Consider the following 20,431-nt stretch of genomic DNA (forward strand, 5'->3'; position numbering starts at 1 on the left):
CCCTCCCCCCTCTCCTTCTCCGTGGCTGACGTGAGTAAAACATTTAAACGTGTTAACCCTCGCAAGGCTGCTGGCCCAGACGGCATCCCTAGCCGCGTCCTCAGAGCATGCGCAGACCAGCTGGCTGGTGTGTTTACATACATATTCAATCGCTCCCTATCCTAGTCTGTTGTCCCCACATGCTTCAAGATGGCTCCCATTGTTCCTGTAGACAAGAAGTCAAAGATAACTGAACTAAATGACTACTGCCCCGTAGCACTCACTTCTGTCATCATGAAGTGCTTTGAGAGACTAGTCAAGGATCATATCACCTCCACCTTACCGGCCACCCTAGACCCACTTCCGTTTGCATATCGCCCCAAAAGGTCCACAGACGACGCAATCACCATTACACTGCCCTATCCCATCTGGACAAAAGGAATACCTATGTAAGAATGCTGTTCATTGACTACAGCTCAGCATTCAACACCATAGTACCACCCAAGCTCATCATCAAGCTAGAGGCCCTGGGCCTCAACCCCGCCCTGTGCAATTGGGTCCTGGACTTTCAGAGGTGGTGAAGGTAGGAAACAGCATCTCCACCCCGCTGATCCTCAACACTGAGGCCCCACAAGGGTGCGTGCTCAGCCCCCTCCTGTACTCCCTGTTCACCCACGACTGCGTGGCCATGCACGCCTCCAACTCAATCATCAAGTTTGCAGATGACACAACAGTTGTAGGCTTGATTACCAACAACAACCTCTCCCTCAATGTCAACAAAACAAAGGAAATAATCTTGGACTTCAGGAAACAGCAGAGGGAGCACCCCCTATCCACATCGAAGGGACATAAGTAGAGAAGGTGGAAAGTTAAGTTCCTCGGCGTACACATCACTGACAAACTGAAATGGTCCACCCAAACAGACAGTGTGGTGAAGAAAGCGCAACAGCGCCTCTTCAACCTCAGGAGGCTGTAGATATTTGACTTGACACCCAAAACCCTGACAAACTTTTACAGATGCACAATCGAGAGCATCCTGTCGGGCTTTATCACAGCCTGGTACAGCAACTGCACCAGCCTCAACCGCAAGGCTCTCTAGAGGGTGGTGCGGTTTGTACAACGCATCACCGGGAGCAAACTACCTGCCCTCCATGACGCCTACAGCACCCGATGTCACAGGGAGGCCAAAAAGATCATCAAGGACAACAACCACCTGAGCCACTGCCTGTTCACCCCGCTACCATCCAGAAGGCGAGGTCAGTACAGGTGCATCAAAGCTGGGACCAAGAGACTGAAAAACAGCTTCTATCTCAAGGCCATCAGACTGTTAAACAGTAATCACTAACTCAGAGACGCTGCTGCCTACATTGAGACCCAATCACTGGCCACTTTAGTAAATGGATCACTAGTCACTTTAAATAATGCCACATTAAGAATGTTTACAGATCTTACATTACTCGTATATACTCTATTTTATACCATCTATTGCACCTTGCCTATGCTGCTCGGCCATCGCTCATCCATATACTTATATGTACATATTCTCATTCACCCCTTTAGATTTGTGTGTATTAGGTAGTTGTTGGGGAATTGTTAGATTACTTGTTAGATATTACTGCACTGTCGGGACTATAAGCACAAGCATTTCGCTACAGGCGCATTAACATTTGCTAACCATGTGTATGTGACCAATAAAATGTGATTTTGATTTGATTTGAAGAGAGCACTGGTCCACTGTAGCAGAGGTTTGTAAAAAAAAATATCACAGGGATGAATGAATAAAAGAAGATGTGCTTTTGCATCGGGAATTGAAATACTGCTTTTAAAGAGCACAGCAGAGGAATATCTCCAGTCTGTTTTAGCAGTCTAACCTAACTCCCCAATGACCCAAAGCTATATGGGCATGATCAACCTTAGCATACTGAGTAAGGCGGGACTCCTACAGGTGCAGGTGTGCTGTCGAAGTCAGACAGTGTGGAGAGAGCAGGACACAGAACCACGGCCGTCTCTGCTCTGGGCAGCCAGTCAGTCCATGTTGTTTGGACGGCCATGACAGAGACAGAGACACCACAGAGAGAGAGGCTCCAGCAGGACCTGAGCCCACTGCCAGCTGGGTTTGTTGTGCTACCAGCTGAGCGGCCGTCCAAAGGCCCTCTCCCTCTCTCACTAGTCACTACAGTCTCGGGTCAGCGTGCCCGCCACGTGCTGCCTCTACAAAGGCAGCGGCGACTTAACCATGCCGTTAAAGTCAGTGGCTTTTTGGCAGCCGGCGCTGCCATGCATGGGTTCCAAGCGGGCATGAGCTGTCGACACAAAGGGAGCTAATGGCTGCCCACTGCCCACCACCACTCCATGCCGCCCCGCCCCACCCCTCTGTTCTGGACCACAACACAACGGACGGAGGGATGGATGGAAAGAGGGATGTTGTTGCATTGTTATGCACAACGCGGATAGGATATGACCTCGAGGCGTGGAGGGGGACGGAGGATGTCACTCCGATCAGCCAGACGTGACATGACAAGGAACAGAGTAGCCGTGACCCTGACAGAGAAATGGAGAGAGAGAGAGAGAGAGAGAGAGAGAGAGAGAGAGAGAGAGAGAGAGAGAGAGAGAGAGAGAGAGAAGGAAGGGGGGAGAGAGGGAAAGTGGGACTATAGGGAGGAAGATTGGGAGGGGCCTAACTGAAGCCTGCTGCTACAGACCTCTCTGTTAGTAGAGAGAGAGATACCGGTGTGGCTCCACCACAAGAATGAGGCCACTTCCATTTCTGAAGAAAGTCTCTGCATCTCTCCTCATCTCACCACCCTCTCTACGCTCTTGCACACACACAAACTCACTCACCCGGCAGCTATCTCTCGGCCTCTTTAAGATCTACCCTAAATAAGGATGTCTACCAGCTTACTTAATTCCCTGCACTGCCTTGTAGTACTGAAAAAAACAATGGTTCAAAGTGCTTTGAAAGATACTACAAACATAACCAAGCACTGTCAAAATGAAGCAACATATGACAGTCTACTACAGATATACACTGAGTGTACAAAACATTAAGGACACATTCCTAATATTGAGTTGCACCCCCTTTGCCCTCAGAACAGCCTCAATTCGTTGGGGCATGGACTCTACAAGGTGTCGAAAGCGTTCCACAGTTGTGTCAGGTTGACTGGATGTCCTTTGAATGGTGAACCATTCTTGATACACACGGGAAACTGTTGAGCGTGAAAAACCCAGCAGCGTTGCAGTTCTTGACACAAACCGGTGTGCCTGGCACCAACTACCATACCCCGTTCAAAAGCACTTAAATCATTTGTCTTGCCCATTTACCCAGTGAATGGCACACTTACACAATCCATGTCTCAATTGTCTCGAGGCTTAAAAATCCTTTAACCTGTGTCCTCCCCTTCATCTACACTGATTAAAGTGGATTTAACAAGTGACATCAATAAGGGATACTAGCTTTCACCTAGATTCACCTGGTCATTCTGTCATGGAAAAAGCAGGTGTTCTTAATGTTTTGTACACTGTTTTATAAAAATCCGTTATCCCGTTCCTTGTCCAACAGGCTCTCTCTCTCTGTACACGGAGTCTTTATCAGTCAGCCATTAAAATGGGAGACAGGAGCCAACCTTTCTCCTAGATAAGAACCTCCCCACAATTACAGAGGTCCAACGAACTGCCTCATGAAGCATTAGTGTGATGTTGATATCGTCTAGGCTTTAAAAAATGTTGCCACCACATGAATTAATGGAAGCATTTGTGCATGGGGGTAACATCAGGGGAAGGGATCCAGATAGCCCGGTGACATCTCATTTAAAATGGTGCCTAGGAGTGCCACAGAATAGTACGTCAAAATCGCTGTCATTAGACAGTGACAAGCCGTACATCATTATCTGAGTTGTATCTGTGTTTTACTAGCAGAGGAAACGTCTGTCAGAAAACGTGGGATAATGGCAGCGCTATTTCATTTTGTCGCCATTTCATTTTCCGTCCCCGGACGTTTTCATCCGGGAATGATGCGGCATAAATTGACAGACATGACGGGAAAGATACTACCACCACTGCTGCAGATGGAAGCACCGAGTTGGATTTGAAGTAGAGTTTGTAGCTCTAAAAACATGTCATGTGTAGCGCTGTGGCTATTTGAATATTTACCTGAATTTTCTTCTCCTCAATCAGGGCAACGCATACTGACAACTGCACGGTGTTTCCAAACAGCACAACAAACCCTCAGTCTTTCACAAGGAGATGCGTGTTTTGGTCCAGTGTCACTCTCTTTCACTTCCCCCAGCCAGCCTCTCTACTGTACGGTATGCCGGTGTTATAATAGCAGCTGAACAGGGTGAGAGACCGCCTAAGGCAAAATATACAGTTGGAGCAAGAATCCAAATAACCCTGAGTTCAAACACAGTCACATGAATAAATCACAACACATACAGTCGTGGCCAAACGTTTTGAGAATGACACAAATATACATTTTCACAAAGTCTGCTGCTTCAGTGTCTTTAGATATTTTTGTCAGATGTTACTATGGAATACTGAAGTATAATTACAAGCATTTTATAAGTGTCAAAGGCTTTTATTGACAATTCCATGAAGTTGATGCAAAGAGTCAATATTTGCAGTGTTGACCCTTCTTTTTCAAGACCTCTGCAATCCGCCCTGGCATGCTGTCAATTATCTTCTGGGCCACATCCTGACTGATGGCAGCCCATTCTTGCATAATCAATGCTTGGAGTTTGTCAGAATCTGTGGGTTTTTGTTTGTCCGCCCGCCTCTTGAGGATTGACCACAAGTTCTCAATGCGATTAAGGTCTGGGGAGTTTCCTAGCCATGGACCCAAAATATCGATGTTTTGTTCCCCGAGCCACTTAGTTATCACTTTTGCCTTATGGCAAGGTGCTCCATCATGCTGGAAAAGGCATTGTTCGTCACCAAACTGTTCCTGGATGGTTGGGAGAAGTTGCTCTCGGAGGATGTGTTGGTACCATTCTTTATTCATGGCTGTGTTCTTAGGCAAAATTGTGAGTGAGCCCACTCCCTTGGCTGAGAAGCAACCCCACACATGAATGGTCTCAGGATGCTTCACTGTTGGCATGACACAGGACTGATGGTAGCGCTCACCTTGTCTTCTCCGGACAAGCTTTTTTCCAGATGCCCCAAACAATCGGAAAGGGGATTCATCAGAGAAAATGACTTTACCCCAGTCCTCAGCAGTCCAATCCCTGTACCTTTTGCAGAATATCAGTCTGTCCCTGATGTTTTTCCTGGACATAAGTGGCTTCTTTGCTTCCCTTCTTGACACCAGGCCAGCCTCCAAAAGTCTTTGCCTCACTGTGCATGCAGATGCACTCACACCTGCCTGCTGCCATTCCTGAGCAAGCTCTGTACTGGGGGTGCCCAGTACAGAGCTTTAGGAGATGGTCCTGGCGCTTGCTGGCAGCAATATCCTTGCCTGTGAAGCCCTTTTTGTGCAACTCAATGATGAGGGCACGTGTTTCCTTGCAGGTAACCACTGATGACAGAGGAAGAACAATGATTCCAAGCACCACCCTCCTTTTGAAGCTTACAGTCTGTTATTCAAACTCAATCAGCATGACAGAGTGATCTCCAGCCTTGTCCTCGTCAACACTCACACCTGTGTTAATGAGAGAATCACTGACATGATGTCAGCTGGTCCTTTTGTGGCAGGGCTGAAATGCAGTGGAAATGTTTTTGGGGGTTCAGTTCATTTGCATGGCAAAGAGGGACTTTGCAATTAATTGCAATTCATCCGGTCACTTTTCATAACATTCTGGAGTAATGCAAATTGCCATCATACAAACTGAGGCAGCAGACTTTGTGAAAATTAATATTTGTGTCACTCTCAAAACTTTTGGCTACGACTGTACAGTCACTGAGGCTAAAGATGGAACATAGAAGCCACAGACTTACAGGTGATATACTGAACATACATATACTGTGTAACCCTATGACCTGGTCTGTAACCCTATGGCCTGGTCTGTAACCTTATGACTTGGTCTGTAACCTTATAACCTGGTCTGTAACCCTATGACCTGGTCTGTAACCCTATGACCTGGTCTGTAACCCTATGACCTGGTCTGTAACCTTATGACTTGGTCTGTAACCCTATGACCGGGTCTGTAACCCTATGACCGGGTCTGTAACCCTATGACCGGGTCTGTAACCCTATGACCTGGCATGTAACCCTATGACCTGGTCTGTAACCCTATGACCTGGTCTGTAACCTTATGACCGGGTCTGTAACCCTATGACCGGGTCTGTAACCCTATGACCTGGTCTGTAACCCTATGACCTGGTCTGTAACCCTATGACCTGGTCTGTAACCTTATGACCGGGTCTGTAACCCTATGACCTGGTCTGTAACCCTATGACCTGGTCTGTAACCCTATGACCTGGCATGTAACCCTATGACCGGGTCTGTAACCTTATGACCGGGTCTGTCACCCTATGACCTGGTCTGTAACCCTATGACCTGGCATGTAACCCTATGACCTGGCATGTAACCCTATGACCTGGTCTGTAACCCTATGACCTGGTCTGTAACCCTATGACCTGGCATGTAACCCTATGACCTGGCATGTAACCCTATGACCTGGTCTGTAACCCTATGACCTGGTCTGTAACCCTATGACCTGGTCTGTAACCCTATGACCTGGTCTGTAACCCTATGACCTGGTCTGTAACCCTATGACCTTGTCTGTAACCCTATGACCTGGTCTGTAACCCTATGACCTGGTCTGTAACCTTATGACCGGGTCTGTAACCTTATGACCGGGTCTGTAACCCTATGACCTGGTCTGTAACCCTATGACCTGGCATGTAACCCTATGACCTGGTCTGTAACCCTATGACCGGGTCTGTAACCCTATGACCTGGTCTGTAACCCTATGACCTGGCATGTAACCCTATGACCTGGTCTGTAACCCTATGACCGGGTCTGTAACCCTATGACCGGGTCTGTCACCCTATGACCTGGTCTGTCACCCTATGACCTGGCATGTAACCCTATGACCTGGCATGTAACCCTATGACCTGGTCTGTAACCCTATGACCTGGTCTGTAACCCTATGACCTGGCATGTAACCCTATGACCTGGCATGTAACCCTATGACCTGGTCTGTAACCCTATGACCTGGTCTGTAACCCTATGACCTGGCATGTAACCCTATGACCTGGTCTGTAACCCTATGACCTGGTCTGTAACCCTATGACCTGGTCTGTAACCCTATGACCTGGTCTGTAACCCTATGACCTGGTCTGTAACCCTATGACCTGGTCTGTAACCCTATGACCTGGTCTGTAACCCTATGACCTGGTCTGTAACCCTATGACCTGGCATGTAACCCTATGACCTGGTCTGTCACCCTATGACCGGGTCTGTCACCCTATGACCTGGCATGTAACCCTATGACCGGGTCTGTAACCCTATGACCTGGTCTGTCACCCTATGACCTGGTCTGTAACCCTATGACCGGGTCTGTAACCCTATGACCGGGTCTGTAACCCTATGACCGGGTCTGTAACCCTATGACCGGGTCTGTAACCCTATGACCTGGCATGTAACCCTATGACCTGGTCTGTAACCCTATGACCTGGCATGTAACCCTATGACCTGGTCTGTAACCCTATGACCGGGTCTGTAACCTTATGACCGGGTCTGTCACCCAATGACCTGGTCTGTAACCCAATGACCTGGCATGTAACCCTATGACCTGGCATGTAACCCTATGACCTGGTCTGTAACCCTATGACCTGGTCTGTAACCCTATGACCTGGCATGTAACCCTATGACCTGGCATGTAACCCTATGACCTGGTCTGTAACCCTATGACCTGGCATGTAACCCTATGACCTGGTCTGTAACCCTATGACCGGGTCTGTAACCTTATGACCGGGTCTGTCACCCTATGACCTGGTCTGTAACCCTATGACCTGGCATGTAACCCTATGACCTGGCATGTAACCCTATGACCTGGTCTGTAACCCTATGACCTGGTCTGTAACCCTATGACCTGGTCTGTAACCCTATGACCTGGTCTGTAACCCTATGACCAGGCATGTAACCCTATGACCTGGCATGTAACCCTATGACCTGGTCTGTAACCCTATGACCGGGTCTGTAACCCTATGACCGGGTCTGTAACCCTATGACCGGGTCTGTAACCCTATGACCGGGTCTGTAACCCTATGACCTGGTCTGTAACCCTATGACCTGGCATGTAACCCTATGACCTGGCATGTAACCCTATGACCGGATCTGTAACCCTATGACCTGGCATGTAACCCTATGACCTGGTCTGTAACCCTATGACCTGGTCTGTAACCCTATGACCTGGTCTGTAACCCTATGACCGGGTCTGTAACCCTATGACCTGGCATGTAACCCTATGACCTGGTCTGTAACCCTATGACCGGGTCTGTAACCCTATGACCTGGTCTGTAACCCTATGACCTGGTCTGTAACCCTATGACCGGGTCTGTAACCTTATGACCTGGTCTGTAACCCTATGACCTGGTCTGTAACCCTATGACCTGGTCTGTAACCCTATGACCGGGTCTGTAACCTTATGACCTGGTCTGTAACCCTATGACCGGGTCTGTAACCCTATGACCTGGTCTGTAACCCTATGACCGGGTCTGTAACCCTATGACCGGGTCTGTAACCCTATGACCTGGTCTGTAACCCTATGACCGGGTCTGTAACCCTATGACCGGGTCTGTAACCCTATGGCCGGGTCTGTAACCCTATGACCGGGTCTGTAACCCTATGACCTGGTCTGTAACCCTATGACCTGGTCTGTAACCCTATGACCGGGTCTGTAACCCTATGACCTGGTCTGTAACCCTATGACCTGGTCTGTAACCCTATGACCTGGTCTGTAACCCTATGACCTGGCATGTAACCCTATGACCTGGTCTGTAACCCTATGACCTGGTCTGTAACCCTATGACCTGGCATGTAACCCTATGACCGGGTCTGTAACCCTATGACCTGGTCTGTCACCCTATGACCGGGTCTGTAACCCTATGACCGGGTCTGTAACCCTATGACCTGGTCTGTAACCCTATGACCGGGTCTGTAACCCTATGACCTGGCATGTAACCCTATGACCTGGTCTGTAACCCTATGACCTGGCATGTAACCCTATGACCTGGTCTGTAACCCTATGACCGGGTCTGTAACCTTATGACCGGGTCTGTCACCCTATGACCTGGTCTGTAACCCAATGACCTGGCATGTAACCCTATGACCTGGCATGTAACCCTATGACCTGGTCTGTAACCCTATGACCTGGTCTGTAACCCTATGACCTGGCATGTAACCCTATGACCTGGCATGTAACCCTATGACCTGGTCTGTAACCCTATGACCTGGCATGTAACCCTATGACCTGGCATGTAACCCTATGACCTGGTCTGTAACCCTATGACCGGGTCTGTAACCTTATGACCGGGTCTGTCACCCTATGACCTGGTCTGTAACCCTATGACCTGGCATGTAACCCTATGACCTGGTCTGTAACCCTATGACCTGGTCTGTAACCCTATGACCTGGTCTGTAACCCTATGACCTGGTCTGTAACCCTATGACCTGGCATGTAACCCTATGACCTGGCATGTAACCCTATGACCGGGTCTGTAACCCTATGACCTGGTCTGTAACCCTATGACCGGGTCTGTAACCCTATGACCGGGTCTGTAACCCTATGACCGGGTCTGTAACCCTATGACCTGGTCTGTAACCCTATGATCTGGCATGTAACCCTATGACCGGATCTGTAACCCTATGACCTGGCATGTAACCCTATGACCTGGTCTGTAACCCTATGACCTGGTCTGTAACCCTATGACCTGGTCTGTAACCCTATGACCGGGTCTGTAACCCTATGACCTGGCATGTAACCCTATGACCTGGTCTGTAACCCTATGACCGGGTCTGTAACCCTATGACCTGGCATGTAACCCTATGACCTGGCATGTAACCCTATGACCGGGTCTGTAACCCTATGACCTGGTCTGTAACCCTATGACCGGGTCTGTAACCCTATGACCGGGTCTGTAACCCTATGACCGGGTCTGTAACCCTATGACCTGGTCTGTAACCCTATGACCTGGCATGTAACCCTATGACCGGATCTGTAACCCTATGACCTGGCATGTAACCCTATGACCTGGTCTGTAACCCTATGACCTGGTCTGTAACCCTATGACCTGGTCTGTAACCCTATGACCGGGTCTGTAACCCTATGACCTGGCATGTAACCCTATGACCTGGTCTGTAACCCTATGACCGGGTCTGTAACCCTATGACCTGGTCTGTAACCCTATGACCTGGTCTGTAACCCTATGACCGGGTCTGTAACCTTATGACCTGGTCTGTAACCCTATGACCTGGTCTGTAACCCTATGACCTGGTCTGTAACCCTATGACCGGGTCTGTAACCTTATGACCTGGTCTGTAACCCTATGACCGGGTCTGTAACCCTATGACCTGGTCTGTAACCCTATGACCAGGTCTGTAACCCTATGACCGGGTCTGTAACCCTATGACCTGGTCTGTAACCCTATGACCGGATCTGTAACCCTATGACCGGGTCTGTAACCCTATGATCGGGTCTGTAACCCTATGACCGGGTCTGTAACCCTATGACCTGGTCTGTAACCCTATGACCGGGTCTGTAACCCTATGACCTGGCATGTAACCCTATGACCGGGTCTGTAACCCTATGACCGGGTCTGTAACCCTATGACCGGGTCTGTAACCCTATGACCTGGTCTGTAACCCTATGACCTGGCATGTAACCCTATGACCGGGTCACCTATAAAGGTTAATGATTCATATCTAGGTTATATCAATTCTAAGAAAATACATTTCAAATGTTCCAGAGGCAAGAGCAGATCATAAAAAACTCCTTTTTGGTATTATGTGATTTCAGACACATTATTATGGTATTAAAAGACCCGACAACCCCTTTTAAGTGAGTGTTTGCCTGTGTGATCAAATCGCAGCCAATACAGTCTGTGTGCTTTGTTTGTCTCTAAAACCATGTGGATTTACAGTCGGTATCGGCCAGCACCGCCTGTGAACAAAGTCCTCTTTTCTTCCAGTGAAACCTCAAGAGAAGCAGGGAGAACTTGTGACTACAATTATTGACACACTTTCTGCCAGCGAGATAATCTCTACTTCAATAGGAATTATTACGCAAGCCCTTATTTGCCCATGTCGCTGGGAAACGAACAACCAATGAACACACTAGATCCAAAATGTCAGCGCAATTCCATTCCATTTCACTGCTCCTCACTGTATTCCAAGTTGTGTTTTTATTGCCATGGAACGACTATGCATTTACATTACACTTGTTTAGCAGATGCTCTTATCCAGAGGGACTTACAGGAGCAATTAGGGTTAAGTGTCTTGCTCAAAGGCACAGACAGATTTTTCACCTAGTCAGCTCGGGGATTCGAACCAGCGACCTTTCAGTTACTGGCCCAACGCTCTTAGCAGCTAGCCTACCTGCCGCCCTTGAAACTAATATTGTGTAGCAGCTCACTTTCAACGACATGAGTATTGCAAGAGATATTATTTGTACTGCTCTAATTACGTCGGTAACCGGTTTATAATAGCAATAAGGCACGTCGGGGTTTGTGGCACGCTTTGCGTCGTGCCTAAGAACAGCCCTTAGCATTGGTATATTGGCCATGTACCACACCCCCTATGGCTTTATTGCTTAATTATAGAACTTGGACCGTACTGTATGGTATGTGCAATGAATATACAACCTTTCTCATCTCTGAAGTGGAAGGAATAACCTTGATGGACCACCCAACTCCTAGTTGTAACCTAGCTGTATCACATGGTCCAGAACATTGTGCTCAACACACATGGAAGGAATTGACTCCTATGCTGTACAATACCTGTGGCAGAGCGGAGCTAAGAAAATGTGCACAGTTGTGTTCTATCAATTTCTATGCGTTTTACCTCAGAATAGAATTGGACCATACAGTATGGGCATTGTACACACAACCACTGTCATCTCCAATAGCCATGATGGACCTGCATGTTACTGTATGCTTAGCATACATTAAGAAGGAAGAGGCTCCTGGGTGGAACGGTATGTTACCTGTGGCAGGGCGGAGCTGAGCTGGCGCTGCAGTGAGTCCCGGTCGTAGATAACGTCCTCCAGGTGCTGCTGGGACATCCCCAGGCTCTCCTGGGTCTCCCTCAGCGTGTCCAGCAGGCGGTCTCTCTCATCCAGCATGTTGACCATCAGCTGCTCAAAGTGGGAGTCTGGGTCCGAGGCGCTGCTCTGGGAGCCCCGCTGAGCCGTGTCCTCGCTGATGGTGGGCATCACCTCGCACATCATTTCGCCCTGGGTGGGCGGAACGGGGCCAAAGGTTAGCCAGGTCAGAGGGTGATGCTCAGTGGTTGTTCTATGTGAGGTAGGGCTAGGGAGTTTTATTGTGATGTTGTTACAGGAAAACCTCTTGGATCTTACAACAGTCTAATGATCAAGCCATAAACCCGTACATAAAACTGATGTTTTAAGTGATGATTAGGTGATTCATTCTGTGTTTCAGTCATAAAAAATACAAAGATCTCGACCAGAAATAGAGATGATGTAGTCCTACACTTTCAGAGCTGCAGCACTGTGAGCCTCCATCTCATCTAGAGGCAGCATGAACCCTGTGTTTCCTGTGTTTACAAAGCCTTGATTGGTGTCAACTTCCCTCAGACTCAAAGACACCAGGGACATGACGCGAGGGATGACAGAGGAGAGGGTCTCCACTGTAGGGGGCCAGACGGCTTAGAGAGCTCTGGTCCTCAGTGACCTCTTGCTTAGGGCAGGGAGATTCTCTTGGCAATAACGTGTGTGTGTGTGTGTGTGTGTGTGTGTGTGTGTGTGTGTGTGTGTGTGTGTGTGTGTGTGTGTGTGTGTGTGTGTGTGTGTGTGTGTGTGTGTGTGTGTGTGTGTGTGTGTGAGAGAGAGAGAGAGAGAGACACTAGGAGCATGGCTCCACATCTCTCCAGTGTTTCAAGGCTGTGTCGACGTTTTGGGAGGCTGGCTGTTCGTTCTGCCCTAGTTTTAACACTCGTACTATTTCATGGGCCAGCCTGTGTCTGGTTGCATAATGCAGCACATCTATACTATTGTGAACATCTGAAGCTATATCATTCCTAGGAGGTTTTGGCTGATCTTTGCTTTCCACCTCCACCGGTCTGTACCTTGTACCTGTACAACTTCACAGAAGCAGATGTTGACCTATGACAACGCAGCTCTTTAACCATCGCCATTACTCTCCACATTAATGCACGCATGGAACAACCCTACATATCTTAAACACACATTCACACTGTCCTCTCCAACATTCCATCACTTCACCAGAGACGTGAACCACAGACACTACAAATGTGATGTCACAGAGACACAGACCGATAGACAGACCCATGGTCAGTCCCCTCGCCATCGATGGGTAGCCTATATAATGACAAGTCTGTCTCCCAGCAGCCTCTCCTGGCAGGAGTCTGGGGTCTCAGCGCAGGCCCCGGCACACAGCCAGCCTCCCACCGCCTCCCGTTCAGACACTATCCGTTACCATTTAAACCTGAGAGATCAGACTAGACTAGAGAGCTGGAGTCCATGATGATCATGCAGTCTAGCTGTATAGTAAAACCCTACTGTTCCAAACACAGGTTGTGTACAGCGGAGGACCTAACTACAGATGCTCATCGGGCTCATGTCTTTAAACAGGAAGAGAAGAAACAATTGCAGCAATCGTGAGTGTCGCACACTGTTATCACACAATAATAACTCAGAATTTAATGACACCATTTAGACTTGATTACAGCTCATTCAAACTAGTGTCTCAGCAACACAGAAACAGGCGATCGGTCCCCATCTCAACCTCAAAGAAAACACAAAAATTACACCAATGGATTTTCCCATTTCTACAACTATGTTAAAGTAGATTTCGGTTGGCTACTTGGACAAACGATTTTCTCCATAACGCCAGGGTGCCACTGTATATTGCCGCTACGCAGCGGCACGCTTATATAAGCTGTGAATTCTACCAAGTACAGTGGCAGGCGGGCGGGAAGGGGGGCAGGGGGGCAGGGAGGCAGGTGGGCGTGCAGGCAGGCGGGCAGGGGGGCAGGGAGGGAGGCAGGTGGGCAGGGGGGCGGGCAGGGAGGGAGGCAGGTGGGCAGGGGGGCAGGCGGGCGAGCAGGGGGGCAGGTGGGCGGGCAGGGGGGCAGGGAGGTGGGCAGGGGGGCAGGCGGGCGGGCAGGGGGGCAGGGAGGCAGGCGGGCGGGCAGGGGGGCAGGCAGGTGGGCGGGCGGGGGGGCAGGGGGGCAGGAGGGTGGGCAGGGGAGCAAGGGGGCAGGGGAGCAGGGGGGCAGGTAGGCGGGCGGGGGGGCAGGCAGGGGGGCAGGGAGAGAGGTTTGAGTTAGTGTGTGTTGGCTTATGAACTCCCCCATGGCTTCTTATACTAACATAGAACACACAGTGAACATTGTTAAGTGTCTCAGGCAGTGTTTGTAGTGGACTGCTTCTTATTGCCATGCACTGTAGTGTGAACGTGATGCAGTTGGTTTAAGACACACCCAGGACAGAGCTAACAGCTCATTAGCTTTCATGTCACCGTCTAAGGGGTATAGTCACATGAAACAGACAAATGTGTGTACTGTTGTGTGTAGCATAGTGATACAGATACCTCTCACAGAGGCCTACAACCTAGTCTGACCATATCTGTATATTACACTATCATGGGCCAGTTATTAGGCTGTTATCAATATGTCGTCAATAAAACAACTCTATAGCCAATTCAATCCTTTATTTTGACCTTTATGTCAGAATAACCACACGCAATAGCGAGACAAACCAGAACAAATGGATGTGTAGTCTATAAATGCAGTACAGAAAAAGAGGCAGGTTAAGTCGATAGAAAGTATATCAAAGAAAATAAGACCAGCGCGACCGCATCAGCGCCCAATTCTAACTACCCCATAAAACCACTAAAACGCAAGGACAAGGATGAAATGGAATGATATCAAATCAGAGAAGGGGGATAAGACACTCAATAGAACACATTCTGCACCACAGAGGCGGCGGGGAGGTGGGAGGAACGTGCACTGGCAGGATCAATGGGTCTTCCTCCCTGTGCCATATGCCAATTGATGAATTATTCAGAGGGATTGGAGGGCTGGGTTCCCTTCCCAATCAGTGCAGAGCCCCCCCAGTCATCCAACCCCCACCACTACCAATTCCATCTAACCCCACTGCATCTCTCTAAAGTGGTTTATAGGGGGCAGACTGACACCTTCTGTGGTGCATCCATGGAGAATGATAGAGGCCTCAAGTGAACAAAAGTCAGTTTAAGCATGGGAAGCACCATTGAGGGCTTCCACCATTTTAAAGAGGTCAAAGTAGCCAACTGGGTGGGGATTCCTATGGGTTGTAGCCTCTTTAGCGCTGCCCATGCTGTCACAGACGCTTTAATGCCTCCAGATATAAAGATGAGTCCTCTATCTATCTCTATGCGTGCCTCACACTCAATACAGGCAAAGCCTTCCTGAACCATTGTGGTGACAACTGTAGGATTCTACATTCTCTTTATGAAGGTGTAAGATTGGAACCTTCATTGGGAGTATCACTGTACTGTATATTAATTGCCATTATGTATCTTTGAGGAATTATCTTAGATATTTCATTGAATATGTACTGACTATGGAGGTCAGAAAGCACATAGAAAATCTTCACAAATGAAAAGTCATGAGAAATATTACAGCAGGTGGCTACACATCCACATTGGAACTGGGACCAAGGCATTTACAAATGTTAGACCCAATGATCCTTCACTAACCACTCCACAAATCAGCAAGTTCCCTCTAACTTCCCTCTAACTGAATGTCTTGACCTAATCTAATTAATGGGAACAATTCAGTGTGTAGATATTAGATAAGGAGCTCCACAACAGCAACACAAGGGGCCTGGTCCAGAGTGATACAGACAAGCGTGGCTATTCAGCACTGTTCTCAACATCCAGGAACATGGAAAGATGTATAGAGAGGGATGGAAGAAATCAAACGAAGCGTACACATCAGGGTGTAATCACATGAGAGACACACTGTGACCTTATTACCAGTAATATTAGAATGCTCTAATTTGAACGATTTGGTTCTGACACTCATCAAAAACGACATACATCTTATTAACAGGTTATGACATATCACGTTTTTTTTAATATGTCAATAATTTGACTATGTCAGTCATTTCCTATGTACCAAACAGTCCTCTGTACCTACGCTATAGAGGGCATGCTAAAAAACCACATGTTGATGAGTCACATTCAACTAGACACCTAGTAAACTGCCACACATTTCTAAGGTGTGAAATATTAGCCGAGTCAAGATCAATTGTTTCCATTCTTCGCCATGTGAATGACAAGGAGGTGGAGACCTGTTGTGTGAGGAACAACGCCAAGACTTACATCAGCACAACATGCACTCCACCAGGGGTTCCCATGTTGATGCGACCGCATTTTGACATCAAAACATTTGTGACCCCACCATGTAAAAGAAGTGATGTACTGTAATCAAAGGCCAATGTTTTCTTTTTTAACTGAGGCTATGACAGTCTATTACAAATCAGTCTGACAGTACTTTTCACAGTATTTCAATGTGAAGGAAGTCTGGGATGAAGTGACTGAAATGCATCAGAAAGGTCGTTGTGTATTTGATGAGCTTGTACCTTTCCTCTGTATAGTATGTTTTATGCATTTTATGTGGCATTGTGTACAAATGTTCCTCCAATTGTTTAGGCCACTGAGCAAATTTGAGGTATTCTGAACGGAAACTCCAACGTTGTGAGAATTTGTGCAACTTTCAGCGCGCGTTTACAGTGAACACTGAGGCTGTACCCTAACAGTTTTAGACATTAGCCAATAGGCTATTGTGGCTATTTGAGCATAATGTAGGTCTACCAACAAAACTAATGGAGCAAATCCAGTAACATTTTTAGGGTGGGTTCCCAGTCCGGAGCCTCCTGTGAGGGTTCCCAGTCCGGAGTCCCCGGCAACGATCTAAGGTCCGGAGCATCCGGCGATGATTCACGGTCCGGTTCCTCTGGCGACGACCCACAGTCCGGTTCTTCCGGCGACGACCCACAGTCCGATTCCTCCGATGACGTGTCCACGAGCGGAGTGGGTACTTCGCCCCGCACCGGAGCCGCCCCTGACGGTAGATGCCCACCCGGACCCTCCCCTATTGAGTCAGGTTTTGCGGCCGGAAGAATTACTCTGTATAACAGTATTATACTCTGTTGCACCCTGGCTCTGCCTACAGCACAATCACAGACTCAATCTTGCAAAGTTAGATTTGTTTAGGCCCGAGGAGGTGTGGTATATGGCCAATATACCACGGCTAAGGTCTGTTCTTATGTACGACGCAACACAGAGTGCCTGGACACCGTCCTAAGCTGTGGTATATTGACCATATATCACAACCACCCGAGGTGCCTTATTTCTATTATAAACTGGCTACCAAGGTAATTAGAGCCGTAAAACGAAATGTTTTGTCATACCCGTGCTATACGGTCTGATATACCAGGGCTGTCAGCCAATCAGCATTCAGGGCTCGAACCACACAGTTTATAATGTTGATTCGACCACGGAAAAAACGTTGATGTATGTAGGGCAAACTCAGTGAAGTTCAATCTATTGTGTCTCTCCACGGTCAGGCATTTCTTCTGCCTAGCAGTCCTGGAGGAAGTATGCGCACCTTAGAGGGTACATTGGTGCTGACTAAAGGCAAATCTACTTTTAAATAATGTCCATGTTTGATTTCTTGGCATGCGCCTAGGCCCAATGCGCAGCAGTGGAATGCTTTCGTGATCTTAAGTGTATCGGAAAACTATTAAGTTACACTCACTCATTCTCACTTTGGCACCCGTAGCACTTGGACAGGTGGAAACAGATGACACAGCAGTTTTGTGAATGGGAGAATATAGACAATTCCCATTCATATGACAGCCTATACCCGCAAATACACTTCAGACAACAATGCTGTTGGCTGCCAAAAAGACAGCTATTCAACCCCTTCCAACACAATCACTGCAACAGAACCCTAGTCTCTTGAGAAGCAGGTTCACAGAACATTAGCATGGTTGATGATGGGAGATCCCTCACATTTAAACAATGCTCCATCCACTGCAAGTCTAGGACCTCTCCATATGTTTAATGAGTCAGAAATTCACAAGGCAAGGAGTGCCTGGTTTCCTGACATGAAATCAATTTCATCAGACCATGCCACTGAGCTCACTACATTGTGGGTGTAATATAACCCAATGTAGATACAAATGTAGGGCAAAGGACCTGTGAGTGGCTGATTCATTGAGTAAAGCCTCACGTCTCCCCCGCCCCACTGACTCTCACAACTAGTGAATGGGCTGCCGACTGGGGCGGGGATGAGAAGGGGGGGTTGAGTGTCGAGTTTCATCCAGCACTCTGTCATTAAGGAGCAGGAGGGAGTGGGCAGAGGAGGGTTTACGTGTGTATGTATGTGTATATGTGTGTATGTGTGTGTATGTAAACCAGCGTTGCCTAAGTACGGCCTCACCTATACCACAACCCCCTACAGCAAGGTCATGCAAACAATCAATCGATGGAGATGAATAAAAACACAGATAGAACTGGGCCAAAAAGACAATGAAGGCCTGATCTGATTTGCAGCCGGTCGCCAGGGTCAGTCTGACATCGTTTCAATGGCAAAGCATTTTATGCTACCTTTACTTTGGCGTCTGGCAATCATGTAAATTGGGCCATAAAAAATGTAATGAAATGATAATTTTATAGACATAAAGGCCACTCTTTCTCTCTGCCTGCTACTACAGGTAGCCCTCTGCATGATCCCATGTAGCAATAAGCGCTGTTCTCTCACCAGACATATTAAGCACAGTATATTTGCATGAAGGAGGTACATCAGAGGAAAATCAACTCAGTTGTATACTCATGAACGTGAAATTATTATTTTACTATATCACTGGTCTACGTTAGACGTGCACATGGATCCAGCAGGACGTGCACCCAAAGGAGCATCAGAGAACATGAGCAGAGCATATGTAATAATGGTATGGCTTGTACATATGGTTTCATCTGTCATTTTCTACATTAACATCGCAGTGACAAAGAGCATAACGATATAACTTGCATAATTGAATGAGATGTTAATGTGTTATAATTACTGAGTCAAGGGCATATATGTGATTTCATTAGGTATTCATCCATCCATCCATCTGTGTGTGTGTGTGTGTGTAGTGTGTAGCAGAATGAGCCTGAATGCTCAATCTTCACTCATTCCTCAGATGTGAATAGTATTCACTGCTAATGTAGAGGAGGGGCACATATTCTACTCATGACAGCCCTCTCAGTGTTCTATTCTTCAGAAGCACATTGAAAGACACCGGAATAGTGAGCTAATCTCATCTTTGCACAGTAACATTGTTTTCCATGCTCTTTAATGATAATTGGGGAGAATCCTTGACCATTGTTAAGTGCATTACATCATGCATGCCTCTCCATCCCGCCCCCTTTAACTATCTCTTTCGCTACACTCTAACAGTGTCCGGATTTTCTGTAGCTCTCCACTATACTATAGGCATTGGTTACATACTAACGCAAAATGTAGGCTATGGGCACGTCCGTTTATATTTAGTAGGCTACTCCATCCAGCATCTTACTCATCATTAAGGAAGTTGAGGGTGAGAGGTTGCCTATTTCTAAATCACCTTGGGCGCGCTCTCTGTGCAAAACAGCAGGTCGCGGGGTGCAATCCTAATCTCGACAGGCAAATGGTAAAACAATCAATGACATTCTATTCGCCGAAAACAGTTTCCATACTTACGTTTTTTTCCTTTAGGCTAACGTTACTGTATGTAAGCTCCTTCAATGGATCAATGACAACTGCGGTCTCCGCAAGCTAACGAAATCGCACAGCTGGGACCATTAGCGGCCAATCCAGTCCTAGGAAGAAGCTCCAATGGCAAAACGCAGCGACAGGAAAGCTCCGATGAAATGTGCGGAGGCATAAACCGCTGGCATTTTCAAAAACTTGAAATTGCCCTGTTCCGTGGTGACATTTGGTTCTCCAGATATACCCATTGGTAAAAATATGGCATGTTACAAATTCCTGATGCGAGGAGAAAAGTCGGTAAAGACCATTGTTTCAGCTGGCGGAGGGGAGGTGTGCTGTATCTTAAAGTTGCAGTTGTTCAATTCTCTGCTCACCAGAATATGGTCACGATACATGGAATTTGTGTATCAATTATATATTTTTTCTTGGATGAAAAATTATGCACAAGTTGTATTTAAAAGTATAATAGCCTAATGCGTAATGGGCAGCCTAATGCTGTGCATTCTGATGCTAAATTACATTTGGAAG

At 47.6% G+C, this 20,431-nt stretch overlaps 1 protein-coding gene across 10 annotated transcripts in view; it reads right to left on the reverse strand.

Annotated features, from left to right (window-relative positions):
* Nucleotides 1-20,229, reverse strand: part of LOC129865055 (liprin-alpha-2-like) — a 214,482-nt gene extending 194,253 nt beyond the window's left edge. For 9 of the 10 annotated variants that reach the window (XR_008761310.1, XM_055937494.1, XM_055937495.1 and 6 more), the window contains exons 1-2: nt 19,895-20,229; nt 12,120-12,368 (exon numbers count right to left, since the gene is read on the reverse strand). Coding sequence is in view for 9 of the 10 variants with exons in the window: in XM_055937494.1 (XP_055793469.1) it covers nt 12,120-12,362 (243 nt within the window). In the remaining variant the exon portion in view is untranslated. The remainder of the gene's footprint in view (nt 1-12,119; nt 12,369-19,894) is intronic. The other variant, XM_055937500.1, reaches the window with a different exon arrangement.
* Between the last annotated feature and the right edge of the window lie 202 nt (nt 20,230-20,431).

The sequence above is a fragment of the Salvelinus fontinalis genome, chromosome 11 (genome assembly GCF_029448725.1).
Source record: "Salvelinus fontinalis isolate EN_2023a chromosome 11, ASM2944872v1, whole genome shotgun sequence".
NCBI lineage: Eukaryota > Metazoa > Chordata > Actinopteri > Salmoniformes > Salmonidae > Salvelinus > Salvelinus fontinalis.